General features: G+C 36.4%; 5 protein-coding genes across 7 annotated transcripts; 3 read left to right on the top strand and 2 right to left on the bottom strand.

Annotated features, from left to right (window-relative positions):
• The first annotated feature begins 43 nt into the window (after nt 1-43).
• On the top strand, nt 44-26,893 carry LOC149647155 (solute carrier family 23 member 2-like). Its single transcript, XM_089850015.1, has 11 exons — nt 44-301; nt 992-1,078; nt 1,800-1,957; nt 2,279-2,486; nt 3,054-3,235; nt 3,632-3,752; nt 3,810-3,951; nt 25,060-25,313; nt 25,594-25,867; nt 25,934-26,029; nt 26,550-26,893. Exons 2-11 carry the CDS (start codon nt 1,010-1,012, stop codon nt 26,735-26,737), a joined length of 1,692 nt encoding a protein of 563 aa, XP_089706141.1. The 5' UTR covers nt 44-301; nt 992-1,009; the 3' UTR covers nt 26,738-26,893.
• On the bottom strand, nt 8,845-15,281 carry LOC149647159 (uncharacterized). Of its 3 annotated transcripts, none has more exons than XR_016371876.1 (18): nt 14,607-15,085; nt 14,486-14,545; nt 14,267-14,332; nt 14,114-14,161; nt 13,456-13,605; nt 13,344-13,390; nt 12,195-12,352; nt 12,034-12,114; nt 11,623-11,962; nt 11,427-11,540; nt 11,073-11,349; nt 10,929-11,005; nt 10,680-10,787; nt 10,417-10,613; nt 10,271-10,339; nt 10,115-10,210; nt 9,442-10,053; nt 8,845-9,038 (listed from the first exon to the last, which is right to left on the bottom strand). XR_016371876.1 is itself a non-coding variant. In XM_089850014.1 (18 exons), exons 2-18 carry the CDS (start codon nt 14,680-14,682, stop codon nt 9,780-9,782), a joined length of 2,238 nt encoding a protein of 745 aa, XP_089706140.1. In that variant the 5' UTR covers nt 14,683-14,912; nt 15,092-15,281; the 3' UTR covers nt 8,845-9,779. The 3 variants fall into 3 exon arrangements, 2 of the variants coding, with proteins under 2 accessions (XP_089706140.1, XP_089706139.1); XM_089850014.1 differs by adding an exon at nt 15,092-15,281 and having other exon boundaries at nt 8,845-10,053; nt 14,607-14,912; XM_089850013.1 differs by having other exon boundaries at nt 8,845-10,053.
• On the top strand, nt 18,142-19,203 carry LOC149647158 (uncharacterized). The gene is made up of 3 exons (XM_089850018.1): nt 18,142-18,512; nt 18,577-18,624; nt 18,713-19,203. The coding sequence occupies exons 1-3, from the start codon at nt 18,164-18,166 to the stop codon at nt 19,201-19,203; spliced, it is 888 nt and encodes a 295-aa protein (XP_089706144.1). The 5' UTR covers nt 18,142-18,163.
• On the top strand, nt 19,284-21,049 carry LOC149647157 (uncharacterized). Its single transcript, XM_089850017.1, has 5 exons — nt 19,284-19,424; nt 19,482-19,706; nt 19,772-20,003; nt 20,289-20,347; nt 20,732-21,049. Exons 1-5 carry the CDS (start codon nt 19,284-19,286, stop codon nt 21,041-21,043), a joined length of 969 nt encoding a protein of 322 aa, XP_089706143.1. The 3' UTR covers nt 21,044-21,049.
• Nucleotides 21,135-22,356, bottom strand: LOC149647156 (uncharacterized). The gene is made up of 2 exons (XM_089850016.1): nt 22,110-22,356; nt 21,135-22,037 (listed from the first exon to the last, which is right to left on the bottom strand). Exons 1-2 carry the CDS (start codon nt 22,347-22,349, stop codon nt 21,135-21,137), a joined length of 1,143 nt encoding a protein of 380 aa, XP_089706142.1. The 5' UTR covers nt 22,350-22,356.
• Nucleotides 26,894-27,986: the final 1,093 nt, after the last annotated feature.

Raw genomic sequence — 27,986 nt, 5'->3', positions numbered from 1 at the left:
TTAAAGTTGAAATATTTTTCGAGTATTTAGATTGGTTAAATTTTCAGCTTAACAAAAATGATATTTGAAATTTCAATAAGTTTGAAAATGAAAACACGGTTTAGTTTAGCGTATTTTTCAGTTCAAGTTACGTAGAAGTTGAGGTAGAAGCGGCATTTTAGTAATTTATTGCTTTACTGAGATTTCATCCAGTACACGTGTTTTGAAGCCGTACAGTTGTTTATTAACTGATGTGTTCCTGTTTGGCTGTACAGGCAAAAACATTTCACGAACATTTCACCGTAGGGAGATAGTATGAATCGTAAGCTGCTCTTTAACTTAATAATGATAAAAATTTTAATACAATTTAATTATTGGCGTATATTAATATAGATTGGTTTTTTTGCATAATTAACTAGTGTTCGAAATTTAACAGGGTGTTAATGATAGATTTAACAGGGTGTTAATGATATATTTAACAAGGTATTAATGACAGATTTAACGGGGTGTTAATGATACATTTAACATGGTATTGATGATAAAAACAGTGTGTTAATGATAAGTTTAAGGTTGTTAATGATAAGTTTAAGGGTGTTAATGATAAATTTAACAGGGAGTTAAGCATATTTTTAACAGGGTGTTAATGATAAATTTAACAGGGAGTTAAGCATATTTTTAACAGGGTGTTAATGATAAATTTAACAGGGAGTTAAGTATATTTTTAACATGGTGTTAATGATAAATTTAACAAGGAGTTAAGTATATTTTTAACAGGGGGTTTATGATAAATTTAATAACAGTGTGTTCTTTGGGTCCAATGAGCTGAGCTATGATTTATATTATAGAATTTAGTAAAGTAATTTCGATTCACTCATTTTTTTCCATAGAAACCTAATGTTAAAAATTAATTACATAAATTGAAAATACTGTGATCAATTTGAATTAAGAACGTCGTCACTGTTTTCAACAAAATGCTAATTATCTACCATTTCGATTGCCTATTTTTGAACAGAATAATTCCGCCTCAACGATGAAGGGTTTGATATACAATATCGAAGATGTTCCTAAATGGTATATCTGTATACTGTTCGGCTTTCAGGTACGATTTTCTATCGTGTAAATAATGCGAATGCTTTTTCCAAATATCGTTTTCGCCTACTTTCCACAACAAGGCGTAATCAAAGTTTAAAATTACGGCTTGAAATTATTTCCGTTTTTAGTTTTGAAAACTATCACAAATTCCTATTTTTACATTGCAAATACATCGGTTTAATTTTAAACCGCGAAACCAATAATATTTCATGTGGAAACAAAAAACAAGTTGGGAAACCAAAATAAACCTCTCCGAGTCGGGAACAAGGTTAAATCCACCCACTTAATTTTCTGAATAAGCAACTATTGCTATATCAACGGTGATGATGGAGTAGTAGTCATGGATGCAGATTGGTGTCTATGTGGTATAGACGAAAGACCAGTAGATGGCGGTGTTGTTAGAAGCCAATAAGTATAGATTGGTGATGTGTGGTGTAGATTATAATATTGGGTGAAAGAATTGGCGAGTAGCCAGAAGATGAAGGTATAATGGCTAGTTAATGGGGGACGCTTAAGAGAGATACGTTTGCTCCTATTTACCAAGTGCGAAAGCGGTAACACACACAGACACACCCCCACACAGAAGACAGATACACAGACACGTCCAGTGTAATACCTCTCCGTGACCTCATAGTCACTTGGAGAGGCAAAAATGCTAAATGAACGCTAAAACTAATATCCATCAGTAAGACTTGTATTATAAATAAATTTTTACACTAAATTCGCAGCATTATCTCGCAATGTTAAGTGGAACTATTGCTTATCCGCGTATGTTGGCACCGAAGTTATGCCTGGCGGATGACAGTCCATACGGAGGCCATCTTATTTCTACGACGTTTCTAGTTTCTGGTTTAGCAACCCTATTACAAAGCACCTTTGGATCAAGGTAATCATCACGCTTACCACGGTTAATTATACTGAAGCAGAATTCTTTTCTTCTGTGTTCTATAATTCTTAAACGAAACGTTCAGGTAACATAACATTATACCTTATAAGAACGGACTTCTTAATGGCGTCTGCTAAATCAAACCTCTTACCCAAACCTCTCTCAGCTTGTGAGAATTCAACCAATCCCGTAGGGAAATCATTCAATATCAAACCTAATGTTAGCTGAACGTAATTGCTAATACCATTTTCTTTGGTCTAACACGAACGAAGCTGTTAGTCATATAGGCAGTTAGTTACGAGTTAAAACGTTTATTTTCAGATTGCCGATAATCCAAGGCAATTCGTTCTCATTTCTGCTACCATCTTTGGCAATATTGAGCTTACCACAGTGGAAATGTGACTGGTCTTGTTTAGCAAATAATACAATGAATGAAACTGACAGTTCCAATTTTAACGAAACCAGACTGTTATGTTCAAATATTTCAGATGATGACGAAAATAGTGCTTGGAAACTTAGAATACGAGAGGTAAGCCATCAAAACAGTCTGTACATTTTCAACATAAGTTACATCATAAGTTTATAAGATATGTTCCATAAGCATGATACTATCCATACTTCGTAATGCTAGAGACTTACAGCTCGAGCTAGTTCGAGAACGACAAGCGAAAATTGACTACACCGAGTTTTGCAGTCCATCTTCCCATTAAGCCTGTACTAAGCCTCACCTCACGATAATCCATGACGTTTCACTTCATGGCAAGCTCTCAGTAACCAGTGACAAACTTATGAAACATATGTTATGAACCTATTGTTACATAATTATTCATAATTAGACCATTCCATTAATTACTTAAGACAAGGAAAGACCATAGGTGCAGGGTCGTCTTCTTGGGTCATTTCTCTCTCGCCAAGAAGTACCGCTAGAGGCAGTGCGAGTTGGCTAGCCTCCTGCGTACAGTGAACTCGGGCTCCATCTGGTGTTACTTCTTGACGCGAGGGAAATAACGTAAGAGTGTGGACTTCCGTCTTTGTGTTGGTTTCAATGCAAGGTTTTAAATAATGGAATTTTTTGGCTTTTCTCATTTTTATACAGATACAAGGCGCAATTATTATCGCCTCTATTGTCGAATTCCTATTGGGATTAACTGGATTAGTGGGTTTCTTCATCAAATACGTGTCACCGGTAGCAATATCACCACTAATTTGTTTGATTGGTCTTAGCTTGTTCAGACAAGCTGGCGAAATGGCCAGTTCAAATTGGCCGGTCGCTATTGGGTAATATGAAAAATAACTTGAAATGCATCACCTGTATCTTAGTGAGAGTTTGATTTACAATGAGCTGACAATCTAAGCGCAACGTATGTCATAGCACTGAAGCGTTGTCCCCATGTTATTGAAGCAAATTTAAGGCTTAGCGGAAGACACAACACAAGCAGAGCGGGAAAAGAATGCCACGTGGGCAGACTTCTGTATCGGGCTTCATGAGTGCAGCTCTCTGCAGCACAGCTGCAATGAAACCATTGTCCTCCATTGGACCTTACCAGTAGATTTACGAAGGGGGACAGATATTTAGAGGTGAACTCTAAACGCTCTGCAACAAACTATCATTAAGCGAATCAAATAGCGGTCGTATCCAGCTTGCCAATTACTGACCAAATTTAACACCCTTAGAACGATGGCTCTCTTGGTTATCTTTTCTCAATATTTAGACAAGTTGAAAGTGCCTTTATTGACCTATTCCAGGACAGCGAAGTGGACTACAAAACGTTTTCAAATTTTCAAATTATTTCCGGTAGAGGATGTTTCTTGAAAAAAGTCAACCAATAATTTAGTCAAACTTTTCTTCCAGGTATTCCTGGCCATTATGATTTCCTGGTTAATTTGTTTAGGAATGACTAAATTCAACATTATTTCTACCGACAATAAAGCCCGGACAGATATAAGATATAATGTTTTGCGAAAAAGTCCTTGGTTGAGAATACCTTATCCTGGTAAGCATATGAAACGGTTAGTGTAATAGGCCTTTCCAAAAACAAAAAGCAGAACGAATTCTGGGTAAATTTTGAGTCAGTTCAATTCTCACTCGACAAACCAAAATCGCTGGCGTAGAATATCACAATAATAACCAACGCGAAAAGTCTCACGCTTATCCGGTTGATATGCGCATGAACATCAGGACCTTTAGAATAATTTGCCATGAGCAGGGCCTTTAGAATAATTTGCCATGAGCAGGGCCTTTAGAATAACTTGCCATGAGCAGGGCCTTTAGAATAATTTGCCATGAGCAGGACCTTTAGAATAATTTGCCATGAGCAGGACCTTTAGAATAATTTGCCATGAGCAGGACCTTTAGAATAATTAGCCATGAGCAGGACCTTTAGAATAATTAGCCATGAGCAGGACCTTTAGAATAATTAGCCATGAGCAGGACCTTTAGAATAATTAGCCATGAGCAGGACCTTAAGAATAATTTGCCTTGATCAGGACCTTTAGAACAATTTGCCATGAGCAGGACCTTTAGAATAATTTTCCATGAGCAGGACCTTCAGAGTAATTTTGCATGAGCAGGACCTTTAGAGTAATTTGCCATGAGTAGGACCTTTAGAACAATTTGCCATGAGTAGGACCTTTAGAACAATTTGCCAAGAGCAAGACCTTTAGAACAATTTGCCATGAGCAGGACCTTTAGAACAATTTGCCATGAGCAGGACCTTCAGAGTAATTTTGCATGAGCAGGACCTTTAGAGTAATTTGCCATGAGTAGGACCTTTAGAACAATTTGCCAAGAGCAGGACCTTTAGAACAATTTGCCATGAGCAGGACCTTTAGAACAATTTTCCATGAGCCAGGACCTTCAGAGTAATTTTGCATGAGCAGGACCTTCAGAGTAATTTTGCATGAGCAGGACCTTTAGAGTAATTTTGCATGAGCAGGACCTTTAGAGTAATTTTGCATGAGTAGGACCTTTAGAACAATTTGCCAAGAGCAGGACCTTTAGAACAATTTGCCAAGAGCAGGATCTTTAGAATAATTTGCCATGAGCAGGACCTTTAGAACAATTTGCCATGAGCAGGACCTTTAGAGTAATTTTGCATGAGCAGGACCTTTAGAGTAATTTTGCATGAGTAGGACCTTTAGAACAATTTGCCAAGAGCAGGACCTTTAGAACAATTTGCCAAGAGCAGGACCTTTAGAACAATTTGCCATGAGCAGGACCTTTAGAACAATTTGCCAAGAGCAGGATCTTTAGAATAATTTGCCATGAGCAGGACCTTTAGAACAATTTGCCATGAGCAGGACCTTTAGAACAATTTGCCATGAGCAGGGCCTTTAGAATAATTTGCCATGAGCAGGGCCTTTAGAATAATTTGCCGTGAGCAAGACCTACAGAATAATTTGCCTTGAGCAAAGAAATCTTTTCGCAAAGTCCTATGCTCTACAACCGGAACCCATCAAGATTGACTTCCTTTGAACGTGGCTAAGTATAATTGATTATTCTCAGGGCCGGATTAACAATTTTTTGGGCCCTAGGCAAAGCCTTAGTTCCGGGCCCTCAGCCCCCAACAGACCACAGTTTAAGAAAATCTAAGAGACATACTATTTTTAATATCTTTAATTGACTTAAAACTTAACTGCATATTTAATTTTCTTTTTGAACTCAATAGTTAAATTTCTTTCTTCCTAACTCAAGAAATTTAATCTCTTCATAGTCTATGAAGTCGTTTAGTAAATCCTTTTCAATATATATCAAAGATAAACAACTTAATTTTTCCTGGGCTAATGTGGTTCTTAAGTAGTTTTTCACTCTTTTTAAAGCAAACAAGATGGTCCCGGCAGACCATAACATTTTTGCACACCATATAATTTTATAATACATTTGTCCGGTGAGTGAGGGGTTTCTCAAAGTTATTTTATTTCCATACCTGCTTAGACGATTACCAGCATTATAACTCACTCAAAACATTTTGCGTGCTCTGAAAACATTGTCACAGAATCAGCAAATTCGAACCAATTGAAGCGACCTATATTTTTTGGCGTATTTTTCAACGAAAAAAATTAAAAAAAAAAGAAAAAATTACATAGAATAAGGAAAAGAGTGTTCATACTTTGAACTCTAACTATATTTTAACATATTATCAGTATCACAACATGACTATTTTTCAACGTTGGAAATATTAAAAAGGTCTATACCATAAAAAAGGGCGTACTGAACTTCTAAATTTTACTCATTTTTGAAATACCTATAATCAATGTGGATATGAAAGAATTAAGATACAAGTAATTTTAAAATTCAAATTTGCAGTACAAAATCAAGTCACAGGTTTCAGTGGATATTTTTTCATCAGAATAAAAAACAGTCCATACTTTGAACTCTATTTTTAATTGTAAAATATCATAAAAATAAAAAAGAAAGAAACTGTTCATACTATGAACTCTTACTAAATTTTAAGATGTGGATATAAAATAAGATACAAAGAATTTTTAAATTAATTTGCAGCACAAACTATAAACGTATTATCACGTGAACATTTTTTCAACGTTGAAAATATAACAAAAACCATAAAATAAAGGGCATACTGAACTTGTAATTTTTTTTCTCATTTCTATACTAATTTTTTGATGCAATAGAAACTTAAGTCACATGACTATTTTTTAAACGTTGAAATAGAAAAAGGGCATACTAAACTTCTATATATTTTTTTTCATATCTATACTGAACTACTAAATTTTTCTCTTATTTTTGAAGTTCCTATAATCACAGTCTATTGTTCGATGTGGGTATAAACAAAAGGAGATGATCTAAAAGGACATAGCTTTCCAGCCTAGGAATGAAGGTATTGTGTGTCAGGTTCTCTCTAACGAACGTCTCATCTCGAGTGTTCCTAAAACTTGATATCCCAAGGCTAGACCGAATGTATTTACTGTAGAGTAAATGGTAGTTGAACACCCAAAGTTTTTCTCTACTAACGTTTTTTCTCGGCGCCAACTAACATCAGCCGCGGAAAGCTGGGTCTCACTAAAAAAATTCCACCCCCCTTGCTTGAACTTACTCGGATAAATAAATGAACCCCGCCTGTTTAACTTCACTCTCCACCGCTGTGGAGCGCTGCTTCAAAAGCTCGTTCTCGGTCGTGGCAGATATTTTAGAAATTTTATCTATCCATTCACGCGAGCTCCGTTGGGAACTTTAAAAAGCTTAACGTCAGAACTTTCAGACACAGAGGCTACGGCAAAAAATCTTACAAAGGAACTTGGTGTAAGATTATTCTACTTGTGGTATAAATTAATCAAGATATAAAGAATTTTCCAATTAATTTGCAGTACAAACTTAAGTCGCGGGCTATTTTTCAATAGAAAGGGTCTATACCATTACGAAAAACTGTCGATACTTTGAACTTAATATATTTTTAACGTATTGTCACACATGAATATTTTTTCAACATTGAAAATAGGAGAATTGTATGGTCTAGGTTGATATCTATCATCGTCCTGATTTAAACACTTGTTAAGACGCTGATCCGACTGTCTTTTGGATTCTATTTAAGTTTCATATTTAATCAATTCATTTTTAATTAATTTATTTCAATTCAATTTTCAACCTTTATTGTTCCATTTGTTGTCCAAAGAAAATCTACCTTGCGTTCTAGCACGTCTTTTACCCTCCTCGTTCATTTTTAAGTCTTTATAAATAATCCCTATTTATAAGCTTTTAGATGACAATTCTTAATTTTTAGGTTGGTGGGTTTCGGCTTTCCTTATGCAATGAGCCGGGTTCACTGCTTAAGGCATAGCCCACTCACGCCCATTCATTGCTTAAGGCATAGCCCACTCGATCACGCGCATCACGCCGCAAGCTGTTCGCGATATAGAAGCCCGATCAAACAATTCAGTTTACATGTATTAGTGATGGGTTCAGTGCTAAGACTGTATATATAGCTTGAAAAATTGATTTTTAAATCTAAGTAGGAGATTCAGTTAAGATTTGATATCTCACATGCTAATTCGTATCATTAAAGGGCTCCTTCGGACCCTTAGACACATGGCCCCGCGGATTTCCGAGCCCTCTTCTAGCTACGAGGGGAGTGAATAGAAAGTATCCCCCTTTTTTTAAGGTAACTACTTTTTGTGGAAATGGGACACAATTTCTTGAAGCCGTGAGTTGGCTGCTATGATCGCCATCTATTGCGTAAATAAATTATAGCTTCTCTAGTTTTGAGTCTGCCTCGTGTTTTTTTTTATTCCAAGATTTTAAGCCTTGGCGTAGCTAGCTTAGGGTTAATTGAGTTAGTGAGTACTTTCAATACTTTGAACTGTTGATCAAAATGCCTTGTTCTTGTAGAACCAATTGCTTAAGCAATAAAAATAGAAACGTTTGCCAATGCCGAACGGAAAACTTAAAATGCTCAAGTTTATGTACTTGTGGTGAGAAATTGGAGTGCTGTAATGGCAAAATCGATGTATGCGTAGGTGGTAGTGGTATGGGTAATGAGCCCCCAAGGAAAAGAATTAGAATCGGTCGCCCTAAGATAAAGAACTCGAAAATTCCCCATCATGCTGCTGCCAGTAGGCCCAAACAATATGATAATGAAGTACCCCAATCCAACAATGTAGAAGAAGCCTCTTTGATTCCTAACGACCCAACGCCTTCCATTGTAGCAAAAGAGGTATTCATTTTTTTTTGGTTTTGTTTTATTTCACTCTGGAGAAAGGTAACAACTGTTTGGTGGTGGTAAGGCTACAAATTTTAGGCTATAAATGGCCTGTCCGTTCTGTACGATAATAAGGTTGTAAGAAAATCTGCGGGACTTTAGATTTTTGAGCGTGATAACTCACATCAATGATTTCCTATAAGTAACTTGTTCTGGGGTATTTAGAAGAGAATATTCAATGTTTTTACAAGATTTTATTCCATAATGTATCGATCGTAAACGTAATTCATATAATTCAGCAGAGTGAGACTCACAATCGTGTAGATCTCAAAAACCTCACAGCAGCGCAGCTCCGAATATTAATTGAAAAAATCCAAGACGATAACCCCCACATTAGGATAATGAAGTATTTGGAAACTTCAGAGGACCTTGAAGAACCATGGGAAAAAATTGTTAATCAATTAAGCGCAGATGATATTGAGCCTCCACAACCAAATCCCATCCCTAATGTTGACCCTCCACCACCTAACCCAGATGAAGGAGATGATGCCCCATGGTGTAAGTGTGGCAATTGCCAAGAGATGCCAACCCCAGAAGAGAGGAAATGTTGCTCGAGGAGAAGAAACACTGGTTGCATGACAGATAGCCCAGATTTGGAAAATTTAATTTTGAATAGAGGAGTATTGGATATCCAAATGGAAATGAGACAAAATTTAGTGCACCTTCTCCAGGAGGATGGGGATGTTAATAGAAAATACAGGCATGCTGCTTATAGGCAGTATATTTATTGGCAATGGGGTAAGCTTGGCCAAGGGAATCGGCGAGTTATACCTTCCTGTGTAGTATGGAAAATTAGAGTAAGGTATCCAAATCCAAATGGTATTTACACAGGATATAAACAAAACCGTTATCTTTAGGGGGGTTATTATTGGTGGTTTTCACAAATTCATCTTTGAAAATTAAAACATTTGATTAGGTTTTCTTTCATAATTGTTTTTAACGAGTTCATTCTGTTAAAAAGTTAAGACTGTGGTTCTCTGCAAACTTTAACAAAAACCCGCAGATACATTGTATTCTCTTAGAATGGAGCTACGCCAATTAATGATTTTCAGCACCTTAACTTGAAGGCAGCGACTATATATATATATATATATATTTTTTTTTCAAATTTACAAATTAATTTCTGGTAAAGTTTTTTCTACAAATTTGCAATGCTTAGCAAGATCAGCCAGCAATTCATGTCTGGGAGGGCAAGGAACCTTAGCAATGTTCTTCCTATTCATCGTTACAGCAGGATCTTCTGGAAACATATCCAAAACATTGCGAACAACTTCGCGCGACATTGTTAGGTCCATAAGATTTCTTGCTTGCTGATGTCTTTTGGGTATTTTAACTGGGACAACAGTCCATCTCGACGTAGATTTCGAAAACTTCGACTTCATTCTGGGAAAAAAGTTATGTCAACTATAAATTGAGAAAGAAAAGTTAATTATATTAATTTTACCTAGTTGTTCCATTTTTATTAGTCGCCACTGGGCGAGAAAGGCTACTATTATGGTCAAGGACAGCCAAAATATTCCTTGCTATATATCCTTTCCACCTAAAAGTTTTTTTAATATTTAGCATATAACTTATGACAATACTAATACTATATTCTTACGGATAGTTTAGTCTTTTTGGGGCGTACTTCAACAATACGCTATGGTAAGATTCCAAAGCCCCAGTATGTCTGCAATAAGTGTTATTTCCAGATCATTATCAATTAGCTATGCTAAAATTACCAAAAAAAGTAAAAAAAAAACCAACCTGAAATTCTTATAATATGGAAAATCTTTTAGGAACTGTTTGTCGCAAACGATTTTTCGCAACTCAATGAATGGCAAGGTGTTGTTTTGCAGCCATGGCTTTACACGATCGTCCTCATTAATTTCCTCATGCCTACATTCACCGTAAGGAAAATTGTGCACATTTTGGACATGGTGCAAATGAGAAATCCATAGCATCTTAAGAAATTTTCAAACATTTTTAAATAATTGAAATCAAACCAAAGCTACACTTAAATCCCTCACTATCATTGTGTTAGCGTCATTTTCACAGTTCTTAGAGCACCACCAAAAATGCGTCACAAGATCATCAATCCATTCAGCAATGACTTTACACCCATTTTGTTTAGATACCTAGGCAATAAGTTTAAATGGATTTTGAGTGCCAAGTAACACAATTCTTGAAAATTCAAAATAACTAAAGATAAACACTATCTGACTCTACGGCTACAGTGTATTGACTCCAAATTATTATTCAAAATTAGATTCACATACCGCAGCAAGACGTTTTTTGAGTATTTTCGCGACGTGCCAGATGTCATGGGAGTGTTTAATATGTGGGTATTCGTTCCCTGTCATAATTTGTGATAGATATTTTAGTTCCATAATAAATCATATTATTAAATCTTGAGGTTTTACTCATAATAGCCTTGATTTGGATGTGTCCATCAGTCACTACTTCAGCTATGGTGCAATGTTGTTCCAGCTTGTTAATTAGCCTTCTGAAACACAAAGCCTCCATATTGCCGCTTTTGTTATCTGTGAGACGACAATCAGCAAACTCCACAGCTAAAATTTTTTGAGTCTCCATGTCCATTGCAGTGTACGTGCAGTGCTTTGCTGAGTACCCGGGAGAATCATTACGAGCATCGCAACAAATTATCAAACTTTCTTTTCTGGTAGCAAGCATTGACACCTTGACAAATAAAAGGTGAAACAATTAATTTTAATTTCAAATTTCCTAGTAAAACTGAATTCCTAGCTTTCACTTACTTGCTCAGAATCCCATAGCTGCATAATTGCAGGGTAACACTCATTAACCTGTTTCTCAATGATTGTTGTTGAGCCTATTGATTTAAAATCTATCAATTTGCATAAATTGTCAAACTGCAATAAGAAAAACAACCAACATCAGTAGTGTCACATTGAAATTTTAAAGTAAATATGTATATAGTCTCTGCCACAATACCTTTGAAAAGGAGCATCCCGAATATAATAATCCAGCAGCCAGTTTGAGATTCAAGTTTCCTGGCGCTGCTTCCCATTTGTCATAATGGTAATTTCTTCCCTTTTGGCATTTCCATGACACATGAAACTTAGCACCCATGAAGAATGACTTAAAGCTTAAGGTTTTACCACAACCCTCCACTCTGCAAGTTGAACCAACGGATCTTTTGATCAGTTTTTCAAGTTCCTTTACTGATGTTAGACAAAGTTTAGAGTCATCAAGTTTTGTCTCTAGAGAATTCTCCATTTCTTCCAAAGAAAAATCTAGGGATTTCCTAGAAGTAGAGCTACCAGCTGTAGCTCTATCAAAATAAAATTGAAATGAAGCAACAATTGTTTTGGCTGTAAAGTTGTAAGCAATATCAATATTTACATTGATCTAAAACTGTTGTTAGTAACGCTGCTATGTGGGGTTCCAGCAACGCTTGAAAGAGGTGATAAAGTGGTATTTACACTAAAAAGAAATTAATATTTGTAAGTAATCCCAAAAGTTTAAATTAAGGTGAATATCGCTTAAAACAATTTCAACTTTACTTTCTTCTTCTTTTTGGTGTTGTCGTGCCATCACATTCCTTATCAGGGTTACTGCAATTTTCCAAAAGTTTGCGTTTTTGTTTTGGGGTTGACGACATTTTATAATTACTAGTAAATTCTCTAGTAAAAGGTTCGGTGGAAGGTAAAACTGCCCCTGCCTAAAAATTATTACAGGCATATATTATTTGAATTTATTTCGTCAAAATTCAACAGATTCTGATAGTAATGAAACTTTTGTTGTCCAGATAAGGGGGGGGGGGCTGTTCGAGGAGGTACCTGCCTAAATAGGTAAAGCGTCATAGATTTCAGGATTTTCTAGCGACTGTAGCTCAGGTTCTACACATCGCATCCCTATCTGGTTTGGTTTTTCATAATATAAAATTATTTTTCTAGGTAACCATCGAGTCGAACCCGCGCTGGTTATTTTAGTTAATTTTATATTAAATTTTGAATATGATGTCAGATGCAAAAACATGCTTGGGGAAATCATTCTCCAACAAAATATTTTTAAATATACTTCAAAATTTCAAATTAGTGCTTCCTCGTGTAAAATTTTAATGGCAACATTTAAAAATGACCCTCAAAGAAGCAGCCTAAACGTTTCGTTTTAGATTTTCTAAATTCTAAACTATACTCTCAGGCATAGTAGAACAAGCCTTCATACGTACGAGGAAAAAATAGTGGAATAGTCTTAGAGAAATAAGCGATTATATAATTTAATAATTCCGCTCTTTTATGAGTGAAATTTTAAAAATACGCGCCTTATCATTTGTGACGCCATTGTTTCCCACTAAAAGGATTTTAGAAATTTTTTTAAAAAAAATTTAAAGCTACAATTGGTGATGAATGTAACCGCTATTCATGCTGGATTTAAGATAGACATCTCTTCTCCTCGTCACTCCTTATATCTAATTATTTGTATAAATTTCCAAAATCCTCGATAAGGCGCGTATTTTTAAAATTTCACTCATAAAAGAGCGGAATTATTAAATGTAAAATCATTAAATGACATAAAATAGCTAGCGCGGGTTGGACTCGATGATTACCTAGAAAGAAATCCTATATTATGATCGAGGCTTTACCTTCAGATTTTCTCCAAACAAAAAGGTTCATTAAAAATGATGAAAATGTAAATCACGATAATCTTACTATTGATGGACTATCGATGCATGTTACTGGTGACATTTCTTTTCGGACTGCAAATAAAATAATTTATAATACATTATTTTATGCACAAAAAAATTTAAATCGGGCTTTATACTATGCAAAAGTGTTGCATCATTGGCGGTATCTTCAATTTCCAAGTTCACTAATGGAACAGATAGATTTGCAAAGCTTTGTTCTTCATCAGAATCATTTTTTTCAATATCACCTTCCTGTGGTAAAATTTCCTCCGCAAAACTGTCATGTCCTAATTCATGAATAAGAATTTTTGGGTTACCTTCATTAAATAGACCCAAACGTTAATAAAACTCAACTAAACATTTTCATTGTAACAGATTTTGCCGATATTAGGTGTAAATTATTCTATTTTAATTCAACCATATCAATATTAAAAGAAAAATCAGATTGGCAATTTCATTGGCCACAATTGAGCCAGTTTATCACACTCTCTGGATTAAGTTGCCATTAATTGTGGAGTTGCGATTATTAGGCTTAGCTATGGCCAATGAGAGAGCAAGGCAGATTTTGATTTAAAATACAAAAATGGCTTAATTAATTTTTTATCATTTATGCCATATAACGTCAATTTTAAAATGAATTAATAATTAACGGGAATGTTTTGATGAGTTTTTAACATTTCTAGCCTAATTTATCATTCAATATCAAATAAAATCCACTTGTTTGAACACTTCATAAAGAAAAAAAAAAGGAATCTTCTTGCAATTTCTTTGAGCTCAAGTGGATAAACCTCATACCTGAAATGCTAGTTACGCTGGTTTGATCCAGGGTTTCATTAACAAACTCTGTATATGAAAGAGCATATTCAATATGTTTTTTAAAAATTGTGATGTTCACAACACCCTAAAACTGAGGTTGTGATCATTAAAATATATATATATATATATTACCTTGCACCACTTTAACAGGTTTTACCCTTTTCTCCGATTCCAGATGTGAAACATGGTGTGATATTACTGCAAAAATTATAAATATAAATTACATACATTACCCGAGTTATGAACAAGAGGAGGCTTTGTACTAACAAGCTTTAATATATTAGTTACTGCCCTCGCTTCACAGTTTATTTTTTGAGGATTTACAAATTAAAGGTCTACTTTTGATCTTACCTTCCATACGTGTCATGAATTGCTCCTCGCTCTCCGTAGCTATAACTACTGGCTGCACTGCTGCTTTACAGAGAAAAGGTTTCAAATAATACAATCTAAAAACCCAAAGTTTACTACTTACCCTTCTTCATATCATAACATTCGGTACAAAACCTTTCGTGTAAAGTCAATAAGTGTTGAGCGAAATAAACATTCATCTTGGGAATACTATTTGGGTCCTGATGAGGAGTTTTAGCCAAAATTTTAGCACGCACTTGTGCTAAAACTACATTCCCTATGGGAATCTTTGACAATGATAACCATGATGCACCAGCGGAAGCAGCACCACACCGTGCACTATCGTTAGGCCTTTGCTTCAATTTTACTTGGCTTCCAATATTAACCGCAATCCAGTTTGACTTTTCCCTTTGCCACTGCTCACTAGCCTCTAAAAGAAACACTTTTGTTTGGTCTCTTTTCAACTGCGTTAATTTACGCTTTTCTAAGCCGCTAATTGGAATCATTTTGAATGTTGAAACAAAGGAAACAGTATCGCGCAAAACCGTTACAACAAACGTGTAAGAGAGAGAGAGAGAGGGACTGACAAGCCGTTAGTGACCGTAGTACCAGCGTTTCAAACTTTCAGCCTTCTGTAGGCTTTCAAGGCGCGTAGTAATATCATGGCCACCTAGAACCAGGCTTCTCCCACAGAAAACTGAAACAAAGTTGGACGTGCAGATTCAGCGCCACAAAAGTGCAGCGTCGAAATTTGAAACGAATAGGCAGACTGGCTAGCATACCCTCCGGTGGCTCCCTTTAATAGAGCCCGGCATTATCTATCCATTATCCAAGTTATTTTATCTTCATCCATACTCGAAAAATATCCCCATAACTCACATGCTAAATCGTATTATAATCCACAATTTTGTTTCTAAATAATCGGTTATCCACCAATTTTAGGATAATGGTTAGGTAATAACTCACATGCTAAATTGTATTATAATCCACAATTTTGTTTATAAATAATCGGTTATCCACCAATTTGTGGATAATGGATAGAGATAATGCCGAGCTCTAAACATTAATCACAATGTTTAGTAAATAATACAATTAATCGCAGTTTCTATATAGGAACTTAAATCAATTGGCCATTTGTATACACTTACCGACAATTGATTTCACTAATCGGGCCAATTACTGCGTCTTTTAATTCATAAATACTACCTGAATAAATTCAGTCGCAGTTTCTATATAGGAACTTAAATCAATTGGCCATTTGTATACACTTACCGAAATACTACCTGAATAAATTCAGTTAAGCAAAGGCTTAGAGCATTGCCGTGGTCCGGTGTACCGTAGACTCCCAATATAAGACCAGAAAATCTGGCGCGTTTAGACCAGAGATCTCTCCTTCGTTATTAGTATCATCTTAAGCTAAAAATACGAGGTTCCCTACGTACATAATTTACGATACCCCTGATAACGCGCGCGGTCTCTAGAGCCGCGCGAATACGAGGTTACTAACCCGCACCCCGCGAGAGCGTTCGGCATTCGAGGGATCAGGCAACTAGCGTAATACGCTTCCCATCGTACACGCTCAGATAGACTTTATTACGGAGCGGCTTTCCCCTCGACAACTAGAACCGCACGACGCCATTCGAGGGATCAGCCACTGGCGTATTCCCCCGGTATTACCTTTTTGGTGGTTTTACTGCCGTAAATTCGGGAGATATGCCTTTAATCCGTTCTAATATTGAAATAAAACTGTAAAAAGTAATCCCGAGTGTATTTCCGCGTTAAACGGCGTAATACGCTTCCCATCTTACACCCTCAGAAAGACTTTATTACAGAGTGGCTTCTCCATCGTCAATTGTCCCGTATAGAGACTAACATTTTTGAATCCGCCAGATGGCGTGTGCAAAAATAAAAAGGATCTTTAGCCACTTGGATTGCAAACATAAGTAAATTCTCAAAGTAATTTCTAAGTTTGGAAAAGTTGAAATGATATTATCAGAGGGGAATAAGAGAGAAGGGAGACATTAGAGCCTGCTATGGTAACGCGAGTCCGACCAACCTCAAGAAAACCGCGAAAACTTTGCGCAAGTACACAGCTTTTAACCAATTTACTGCAAATATAGTTCTTTAAGTTCTCCGCGGCGGCGCGGTATCAGGCGGCCTATTTGTCTGCTAGATTTTCATTCTCCAAAGGCTTAGGGCTGTCGATGTTTCGTTCTTATGTAATTATAACCTCAAGTATGTATTTTATTGAAAATAATTTTTATTTTTTAATATTAGTTCAGAATAATTAGTTTCATCTATTTGTTACCTTCAAATTATCTGATTTTGGTATGTTCTCAATTCTCGTGCATCTAAATTAATTGCACAGCTTGATTTCGTTTATCAACATGAAATTCGGCCATTTTTATCTCCTTCAATGTAAAGTTGTAAACAAAACTACTTTTTATACGTCAACCGAGACGTCACCTTCTTATGTGACGTCACAGCTAAGGCAGAAGTTAGATAGCCAATCAGTGAAGGGTAGTTGATTTGAGGTTAGTAAGACTGTTGTTACGAGTGTAAAGCATTATGGAGATATAAAGTGTGTCCCTTCTCTCTTATTCCCTTCTGATATTATTGGTTTGAATGAAGGATTGAAAGGATTCTGGGTTTTTGCTTTCTTCATTCTTCACGAAATGCTTGAAATCATAAGTTCATAACTTATCTTCGATAAGTATGCCACTTATGCATTTTTACATACATTTGGTCAAATGAGAGCTTGTCAGAGAACGACCAATGAATATCTGGACGGCCAACTATTATCTAAATCCAGTCTAAACTATATATTCTTGGTGTTAATTTATTATTGGCTCTCTCAGGGTCACACATGACCTTTACGTTTTGCCTCCCATTCGACGTTGAGCCAATAGGAACCATTTGCATATTAATACAGAACTACTTTTTTCCCGTGGATACGCGTCGTCTGTCGTGTGTTTCTTGCCCGTTTCTTGGTTTCGTGCTGTCGCGCTTAATCATTTTATCTTGGTCTATATGTAATTAAAATAATATTTAAAATGAGTCTCGATAAATCTACACAGTATTGCTACAACGCTTTAGTTCCCAAACGACAAACCGCGTCTCAAACCAACAAAATTTCAACGTATACCGCTTTTAGTGACTACGAAACAGTGCAAAGGCTTAATGAGTCTGTAAATTTAGCCCGGCAGGCAATTAAGAAAAGTACTAAATGTACTGAATCCCAGGTATGTTTTAGTTTATCAATTATTAGTTATTGTTAATTTATTTTATAGAAAAGTATTAACATTTAAGTTTAAATAGACTGATGCCAGCTGGAATAGCAAACTGCCAACTTTCACAGCCAGTTTCGCTACGCAATTTAAGATGTTGGTTTCTTCTTTTCCCTCATTAGTGTGGTTTGAAAAAGAATCCTCAACAAAGCAGGTACAGTAAATCTTCTAATTAAATAATGTAACATTGTTCCATCCAAAAACAATACATTAACGACTCCTGTTTGTACACTTTGGTAGTGCTTTATTGAAATATGTCGAAAGAATGGCTACGAGCCACGTTACAACACGGAGGCTTCAAAATATATCCTTTCTGCAGATGGGAATTTAAGATTTGAAGGTGTGTCAAAAGCGGCGTATAGATTCAAACAAATCACCAAGCCGGAAGAGAAAAATGAATCCGTCATCAACAATTCCCGAACAATTTCTGTCTCCTTATAGTCTAAGGAAAAAGAAACGCAGTCAACTATTTCGCTACCAAAACCTAAAGACCAGAAATGCAAAATTGGAGGCTAAACTCGAGGCTCTTCAAATCTTCTTGAAATCTAAGCAGCATTTACAGATGAAAGAGATCACTTCTACAATAAATAATCAATTTCCAGAGGTTGTTGACATGGCTATAGGCCCAGACACGCCAAGCACAAAAGAGAGTCGAAAAAGACTCAGAGAAATCTGGGAGAATGACTGTGCCGCTTATTTAGAAAAGGAAAAAGAGGATTATCAAACTGATCAGAATAGAAATTGTAATCTCTATTTATAATCTACTGAATCATACATGGAAATCAATTAACTTAAGATTTCTTTCAGCTCCAGGAAAAAGAGGGAATCGTTGGAGTCTCGTTACTTACCGCATTGGTATGTTTCCGTTTTGACAATGTTTTAAGGCCAGTTATCTTTACATGATATTGAACTTTACTGAATAAAAAGTCTCACATTATTGCAGCTCTTGCTGTTGCCTGCCGTAGCAAAGCTGCTTATGAAGCTCTAAAAAGTTTCAAAATACTCAATCTGCCTTCTTGGCGATCGATTCAACGGAAAACCAGCAAGAATCTTGATGAGCCAGGAATAAACATGGATTACTTAAACGAACAGAAGAACATTTATGATAAGTTTGTGGAAGAACAAGTTTCCCTTGGCATGTTAAAACCACAAAGTGATGGTATCCTCGTATTTGACGAAGTGCGGGTTGCTGCCAAAGTTGTTTGGAACAGTAAAAATCATAAGTTGATAGGTTTAGCCATGGCTAGACAAGATTATGCTTATTTGGAGGATCTTTATGCGGAAGTTTCTGATGAAAATAGCATCTCAAAAGCAAACTATATGCTTCAGTTTTGTGGAGGGATATCACTGCCAACTATGATATCATTGGGCCATACTTTTCAACAGCTAGCACGTGTGATACTCAATTCACATTCAATTGTTTGTTTGAGGTGATAAAATCATTTCAGTTCTGCGGCTTTAACATAGCGGCACTAGTTTGCGATGGCGCAAGTGCCAACTTGTCTTTAATTAAAATGACTGTAGGACTACAAGGTCAATTCTCTTACTTTGAGCGCGATGAAGCAGACGCTATCAAAGTAGAGTTTAACCCATGTTTCGTCAATCCCTATCGATTAGGTAGAAATATTTACTGGATAATCTGCCCATCACATCAAGTAACTAAATTAGACCATAAACACAAAAATATTTATAACTAAGTTATATTATTTTAGTTGAAAAGCCTAATTAATGCTCTATATTCTTCGGACCCTGAGAGAGCAAAACTATTTGCTATCAATGAAGTAAAATTTGGTTGGAAGCAAATTAAGGATCTGAAGGAGCGAGATGACAATCGTCGTGCTGATAATATTCCCCGTTTAGTTCCAGCTCTCCATCAAAGCTATGTTGACAGGGACCCATGGACTAAACTCAATGTGAAGCCAGCAAAGATAATGCAGGTGAATTAAAGACATTCTTTAGGAATTATCATGTTCTAATTAGACGATTTATTCCACAAATAAAGCAAAATGATATTCTAGCGGCTCTTTACGAGTACGCAAACCCAAAATTGACTAAGCCTCCTCCAAATCATGAGGAAGTACAAGCAACTTTTAACTACCTGAAAGCCTGCAACAACCTTTTTGAGACTGGTACTCTTTCGCACTCAAAAATTAAAACGGCAGATGGTGGTGAAGTAATGAAAAATATACGGAATGGTTTAGACTTTTTCACTAAATGGCTGAAGAGCCTCATTGGTAATTTGTTAAATCCCAGCTTTATAGTCCCTGCATAAGAAAGTGAATAGCGGGATATGTTTGAATAAGCCATCGCCATCTCTAGCGCCCCTAGAGTTTCAACTTAAAAAAGTCACATCAAATAGAAAGTGCCTCTGTTGTACGTTTTGCCGTCTGAGTGCGCTGCATGGGGATGGTTTTCAAAACTCTAGGTTTTGTTCGACTTTCTTATCCAGGAGTTATTAATCTGAGGTGAAATCCACAGGATATAATAAAAGCTTACTAAACCTCGCCCTCTTTACGTAGATGCAGATCCGCAATTGAAGCCTTGGGACGTCAAACAGAAAACGTTTCTCTCGTGGCAGGTATATATATTACGGTTCAGTGAAAGAAATGTACATCCAATGTGCAACTAGGATCAACTTTATAAACTAACGGCAAATTTGTACCAAAGCGAATTCTGTAAAAAAAGGTTATTGAACTGCCCCCATTTAGTCAAAGGATAGGTCCGGCTACGTTAGGAGAAGTATTTAGACTGGTGGGCGGGGAAGGTTTCCACACTGTATAGAATAATAGACAAATTTGCCTTTGTACATTTTGTCCTATATTATGTAGTTTTTCCCCGTACTACTCGCCCACGGTACAAAAGTATTTCACACGTTCTTGGTACATTACTTCCTACAACCACAAATTACCTATATCTTAGGTTTTCACTACGTTCTAAGGTGTTCATAAGTTAACTTGTACAGACTTGGGCTTTGCTACGCATAATGGTTTTTGGGCTGGAAGGACTGGTGAAAGAGTTTTTTGAAAATTATTCTGAGGGCTATTATCTGTGCCCTGTGAGGATAAACGGTAGTGCCGTAGAAACCTTGTTCTCACAATTCAAACAAAATTCTGGAGGAAAGCTATCAAGTGTAAATTACAATACTGCAAGAAAAGTTTTACTAACCAAAATTGACGTCAAGGGTCACCACAGTGGCCATGGATATAGGGATGTGCCTTTGTATGTAAGAGATGCGTTCGAGGAAAAGTTTAAAAATAAAAAGACTAATCAGTAACTCAAACGTATGACTTTATTTTTTGAAATGAAAGTAATGAATTATCACTATAAGGCTCCTATAAACTCCTAAAACCTATCTTATAATAAACCTATTGCATATCATAATTGGCGAAACGACTCGGTACTTTTCTCTGGCGCTTGCTAAGACTAGATTCAACAGGTATTGTTTTTTGGCACTCACTAAGACTAGATCGAACTTCGGATTTCTTGGTTGTTTGTTTAGGAACTTTTACATTCTCTATGGTGACAGCACATATTTCATTCACATTTCTTTTTCTTTTTGTTGTATCATGTAAAGAATGTGTGACATTGGCACAAGTTTCCGCAACTAAGTAGTCTTTAGGAACTAAGTCGTCTTTAGGAACTAAGTCATTTTCACTAGTGGCATGAAATATTGATTTGCCCTTTCCCAAATTCTCTCTCTTTCGCGAATTGACATTTCTTTTTCGTTTCGGGATATTGTGCAAAGGATGTGTGACATTGCCACAAGCCTCTGTTTCTAAGTAGTCTTTAGGAACTTCGTCATTTTCACTACTGGTACAAAATATTGCTTTGCGCTTAACTAATTTTCTCTCTCGAATTCGCGCGTTATCATTTATTTTTCGCTTTGGGGTCTCGTTCAAAGAAGAATACGAAGCCTTTTCACAAGCCTTTGGATCTTGGTTGTCGTTTGAATCAAAGTTTTTGGTTCCCTTCCTATTGTCATCGCCTTCTACTTTGCCCTTCCTTTTCGCATTCTTTTTGGTGCCTTCCCTAGAGATACTGTAAAGATCGTCTCTGAGACCACTACAGCCTTTGGACGCTTGTTTTTTCTTTTCCACCTCTGCGGCATCTCTAGAAGTGATAAATTCGTTTGACAGCGCATGCGTAAATTTTCTTTCCCATTCGACAAGGAATATTTTTGCTCTATCCTCGGACATAATTTCTCTTGTGCATTCCATGAATAATGATTCCAATTCAGCTTTATGACTTTTGACATGATCAAAAACCACCTAATTACACAGGTCATGAGTAGAAAAAAACATGAGCTGATTTATTAAACCTTTCTTAAAGTAAGAACTTACCTGCAAAATTTTATGCCCATGTGTTTTAACCCCTTCAGGACATAAAATATCTCGGCATAATTGGTTTAAGCGTTGGAGGTAGGGGTTCAGAGACTCTTTGGGAATAAAATACCCTCCGGTATCCCTCATTCCTATTCCAGAAAACTGTATTTCGGCTTTTTCGTCTGTTGTTCTTCTTATTTTTAGGCTGCAGTCCCATAAAATTTGGGATTTTTCACGTTGTTGACTAGTTAATTCCATTTTCTTTCCAAAGATGGTCCTTTTTTTATTGACGTTCCAAATTTCTCCCATACAGCCACCTCCTATTGTCAGGAGGGACCTTTCATAAACATCACTAGACTGAAAGGTAGCAATAAGTTCATTAATTTAGCATGAGGTAGAAGTTAATTCAGATTAAAGTTGTCAGGGGGTCAAGCGCTCTTTTGAGCCTTTTAAAAGGCAAATGAGCCCAAAGTTCATTATATCTTTGACACCATATCTGATAGGCAAAACCATGACGAGGAAATATAAAATCATGGTTTCATATTCAGTACGAAATCAAAGATGATTTAAACATGTTACTCACGTTCAGAGATTTGTCACTGGATGTATTTCTGTGCTCAGACTCTCCTCTTCGATTGAGGCACCAAGCTAAAAACACTTGCTCCGAGTATAACGTCAATAATAGCAAATAGTTGTTTTGGACATTCAAAGGCTCATTTTCAAAGCCACACTTTTTCTTGAAATAGTGAAAATTTGTCCTAATGACCAACTTCCATTGAAAGCGTGCATCTAAACTGCTTCGCTGTAATTCCATTTTTTTCAAACCTTTTTTAGGTCTGTGCTTCTCTAAGTTAATAAAAAATAACTCTACCAAATGTTCTATGAGTGATGGAAGAGAATCGCGCAACTGTTCGTGAAGATTGATAACATTTTGTGAGCTAAAGTTTTTGGGCAAAGCTACTTCTATTAGCCCAATTACATATTCCGTTTTAATGCTCATTTAGGATTTTGGGCCTTGGCAGGCACGTGTCTGCACTCTGCGTCTCTACAGTGTAAATGACTACCCGGGTTTTAGGCGCGTTTTGATTGGTTTAAGGTTTAAGCATTATGTATCCCTCCGCTCTGATCCCGCCTTATTTGTTTGTAATTTCTACCGATAGAGGCGCTATTTCTTTTTGTTCTGACGTCACAGTGTCGTCTGCTTTATGACAAGCTCTCATTAAGGATTTGACCTAATTGGCATACTTATCGAAGATAAGTTATGAACTTATGTTGAAATGTAGCAGTTTGTTTTCAATTTCTTCAAAATTTAAATCATTGCAATACGTTTCTGCCAATTCTTGTAAAGCTCCAGAGAATGATTCATCGGGGCATTGATGTTAAAAATAGGTTTGAACTTTTCATCAGTGTCCTTGTTAACTTCAGATTGTTTTTTAGTATTTGTCATTAGATTGTCACATAAGACGTAAAACACTTTTATTTTGAAAGCGTCCCGTCCAGTCAGTGTGTTATCATCGTTTTTAGCCACATCGTATGATGTACATCTACGATGAGGCTCTTAGTTTGGCCTACCCCGTTGTACTAGTACTAGTACCAGTAGACGTGAAAGAGTAGCGCGTTTGGCGGTATAGAAACTTTCGTTCGTCATTTAAGGGAGATTGAATGGGGGAGAATTGTGGTGAGATGATTTTTACGTTCGTGTATTTTAAGAGGATGGGGATTATAATAAATAACTTTAAGCATTGCATTGAATTGTACCAGTAAGGTTAAGCATTTTGAATTGTGTTTTACGATTGCTCGACATATTTAAAGCGAGATAGAGGATTATGGTGTTACCTTAATTAAAATGGAAGGTTTAATACGCCCTTTAAAATTCCTGTCACGCGTCGACAATAAGGGTTTCACGCTTTCAATCCCGCTCCCCTATTTCAAAATCCAAAGAAATCGAGGGGAATTTTTAAAATGCAAAAGGAAGTATATTCCCACGTTATATTTAGAATGGCCTTGAGGAGATGTTTATTAATAGAAGTTACGTGTATTTCTCCACAAATCGAGAAGAATTTTAAAAGAAAGTACTAACTTGTGGATCTGGATATTACAATTATAACTTAAGGAAATTTATTGAAGTAAGGATTAAGGGTTATTATTTTTGTTAAGGCATCGAGGGGTTATTCACTCTCATTTTCTGTACTTCTTTTAATGGGCATTTACGGGTATTTCGTTTAACCACTGTTGGAGGATGTTCATCGTGGTGGTACTCACGTTTTCCGTTCGTGCCACACTATTATAATTATAACTGAAGTAAAAAATGAACTTATCATTTTAAAACAGTTTCGGTAGCGCATCGAGGGCTATTCACTCAAATTTTCTGTACGCCTGTCAAGTACGGTACGATGTGGCTACTATTACGAACCCAACCCTTGGGTCGCCTTGTTCTTTTCCTGCGCCTTCATCACAGAACAGTTTACGTATTTTTTCCCCTTTTTTCGTTACATTTGTAAATTATCTCTTTTGTGAGCTGAGCAATTATTTAAAATATTTCAAATTATCACGAACACGCTGAATAAAGCTTATTAAGGAATCATACAATGCAACTCCAGTGTTTAATGACGATCAGTAACAACACGAATTCAAAATGAAATTTCTTTCTCCGAGGATTGCGACTTCTCAAAATGCATTTCCATTGAATTTTCAAGTTTCTTTTCGTCTTTTTCTTTCTTCCTTTATAAATTGCCTTAATGTTTTTGGGTAACGGGTTTTTCAACATTAGGCTGCCTTTACATCTCACTTGGCTTTCCCATGGTGTCAGTGACGTTATGTTTCGGTAGAGAAAGAGGGGAGAATATATTTTTTTGGTTTTTCATTTTCTCAATTTTTGGAAACTAGCTGATTACGGGCCCCTCATATATCTGGGCCCTAGGCAATTGCCTAATTTGCCTAGTGGTTAATCCGGCCCTGATTATTCTAGGACAATGGGGATGGCCCACCTTTAGTGTGGGAGCAATTTGCGGGATGTTATGCGGACTAGTGTGCTCAATTGTTGAGTCCATTGGAGATTATTACGCATGCGCTAAATTGTCCGGAGCTCCACCACCGCCTACTCACGCTGTTAATAGAGGCATCGCTACTGAAGGATTAGGATGCTTATTGGCTGGGATTTTTGGGTCTGGAAACGCTCTGACGTCATTTAGCCAAAATGTCGCTGCGATTGGTATTACAAAGGCGAGTCGTAAAAGCTTTTACAACCAAGACCATTAAAAGACAGATGGACTGGAAAGATAGGCTAAAACCCCCGTTCTTTTAATGGCATCGCCTGTCGTCGCCCCTAGCGGGAGAGTCCCGAAACTTAATAAGCCTTATATTATGGCTTATTAAGTTGGTCGCTGTGAGGCGCTGCCTTAAAAGAACAACGCGTCCTATCTCCATTCTTGTCCACGTGTATTTAATGGTCTTGGGCTACGAGACATTTGTTTCAAAAACTCATGTTATTCCATACATACAGGTTGGCAGTAGAAGGGTGATTCAGTGGGCAGCAATTATCATGATAACATTGAGCATTTTCTCTAAATTTGGATCTTTTTTCATTATCATACCTGGCCCTATTTTGGGTGGCTTATTTCCCTTCATGTTCTCAATGGTATCAGGAGTCGGTCTTTGTACTCTACAATATGTCGATTTAAACTCGTCCCGAAACATCTTCATCATCGGCATCAGTGTCTTTATGGGCCTGATGATCCCCGATTGGTTCAGTAGACATCCTGACTCGATAAATACAGGTAGAGTCGCGTATGAAAGATTGATCAATGATTGATTTTCATTCGTGTCGTTACCGATATATTTAGGTAGTCTATTCATTGATCAACTTTTCACTGTACTTCTTAGTACTGGAATTTTTGTTGGAGGAGGAATTGGAATCTTTCTCGACAATACCATAAAAGGTAGTGATTATTACTTCTCTGATTTGGGCTTTTAAAATTGTTATTTAAATGAAAAGTTCAGATAATATGGCATTATACCTTAAAAGAACATAAATGATTTCTTATTAACAAAATAATTAGCATTTAAATAGTCTTAAAAATAATAAAGGACTACTGCCCCATCCGCCATTGGTTTAGTGGTGTCTGCTAAATCGAACTTCTTACCCCTAAAGGGATTGGTTGTATTCTCACACGCTGAGAGAGGTAAAGGTAATGTTGGGCATAGACAAACTCGATCACGCGCAAAATTGGTTCGATAAAGTAGACGCCACTAAACCAATGGCGGATGGCGCAGTAGTCCTCGTTTTTAAACTAATTAAATGCTAATTTTTTGTAATAATAGATCGTTTATTTTTAAAATATTTTCCTTTTAAATGAAATTTAAATTCAAATGTACATTAATTTCTAATATATTTTAAGTTGCGATTTCAAAAGTTTTAAATGTTATACTCATTAAATTGCTAAAATTAGCCAATTTTAGGGACTAATACTGAACGAGGAATTTTGCAATGGAACGAGACGATGCGCGAAATACCAAGCGAAGATTTAAACGAATTCAATGAATTTAAAAAGTGCACAGACCGGGTTTACGATGTACCAATAGCAAAGTCATTTCTAGAGAGATTTCCTTGTTTATCCAAAATTCCAATAAGCCATACTTTCAAGTAATTTTGAATAAAAATAAGCATTGGAACTATTTCTTACTCTGTTGATGGTTGATGAACATTATTTCAGTTATTTTAAATCTTTTTACCTATTATAATATCATTAGCCACATTAATAGTAAATTCAAACAGATATTACAGAAAGTCAGTTGGGATAGTGCAACCGACATGCGATTCGCAATGACAATCAGCCTCGTAAATGCATTATACCATATGTTTATAAGATATGTTCCATAAGTATGACACTTCCAATACTTTGTAATGCTAGAGACTTGCAGCTCGAGCTAGTTCAAGAACGACACGCGAGTATTGACTTTATTCGACACTCGGTTTTGCAGTCCATCTTATCCTTTGACAGTGCCTCACCAGGCGTCGCTTTACGAAAATCTATGACGTTTCGCCTAAGTCACTTCGCGACAAGCTCTCAGTAACTGGTGACAAACTTGTGGATCACATCTCTCGATTATACTTAATTTTTCATAGAAGAAAAGTTTCTTGAAAACGCTGATATATTTTTTAAAAATTTTGCAATGTTTTTAAATATTTAGTCTTATTTTCATTTCCAATGAGGGATTTTTTCACGCACCAATAATGTAAGGACTAACAGCTATGGTAAACACTTCGCTTTAAATTTCTAAAGGAAAAGAATTCCACTTATTATTTTCTAACTATTTAAGTGCTACTTTAAATATTAAGATAACTTGGTAATAAGAAACACACAATATTTTTTCCGACAAACTATCGCGAGAGTCTGAAAATGCGATTTAGTGTGAGGGTAAGCAGTTTTTTTACCCTAGTCATGGAGGGACCTTGGCAAAACTCAATGGTTTGCCCATCTACGTCAAGCCAGTGCTGCTGTTGAAGTGCAGATATCATGCAATGAATACTCTGTCGAATGATACCATGAGGGATGGGAACTGCAGGTTCTCATGTCCAAAGAACTTCGCCTAGCCTAGTAAATCTCGTACAACATAATCTCAAATGAATCTAAAATATGATACAGCAATAGAAGATGTATAATGTCCAAAGACAAACGAGCATGGATGTTTTGAATTTGCAGTTGTGCTATCAATATTTGATAACTTGAGTTTCCCATGAAAGATTAGGGATTTTAAATTAGCTTTTAATAATAATAATAATCTAAGCTTTGTCTAAGAAGGGATTTCCACTCTAAGCCTGTGACTTGTTTACAGGTGGGTCCCTTTACAATGCATCCACAGCTAACCTACAGTGCCCTATACTAACTATCACCG

The sequence above is a fragment of the Phalangium opilio genome, unplaced genomic scaffold, assembly GCF_054372755.1.
Source record: "Phalangium opilio isolate 3A_F unplaced genomic scaffold, DU_Popi_V2 ptg000089l_1, whole genome shotgun sequence".
Classification (NCBI taxonomy): Eukaryota; Metazoa; Arthropoda; class Arachnida; order Opiliones; family Phalangiidae; genus Phalangium; species Phalangium opilio.
The sequence above is the reverse complement of the archived record's forward strand: the minus strand, read 5'-3'. Positions and strand labels throughout refer to the sequence as shown.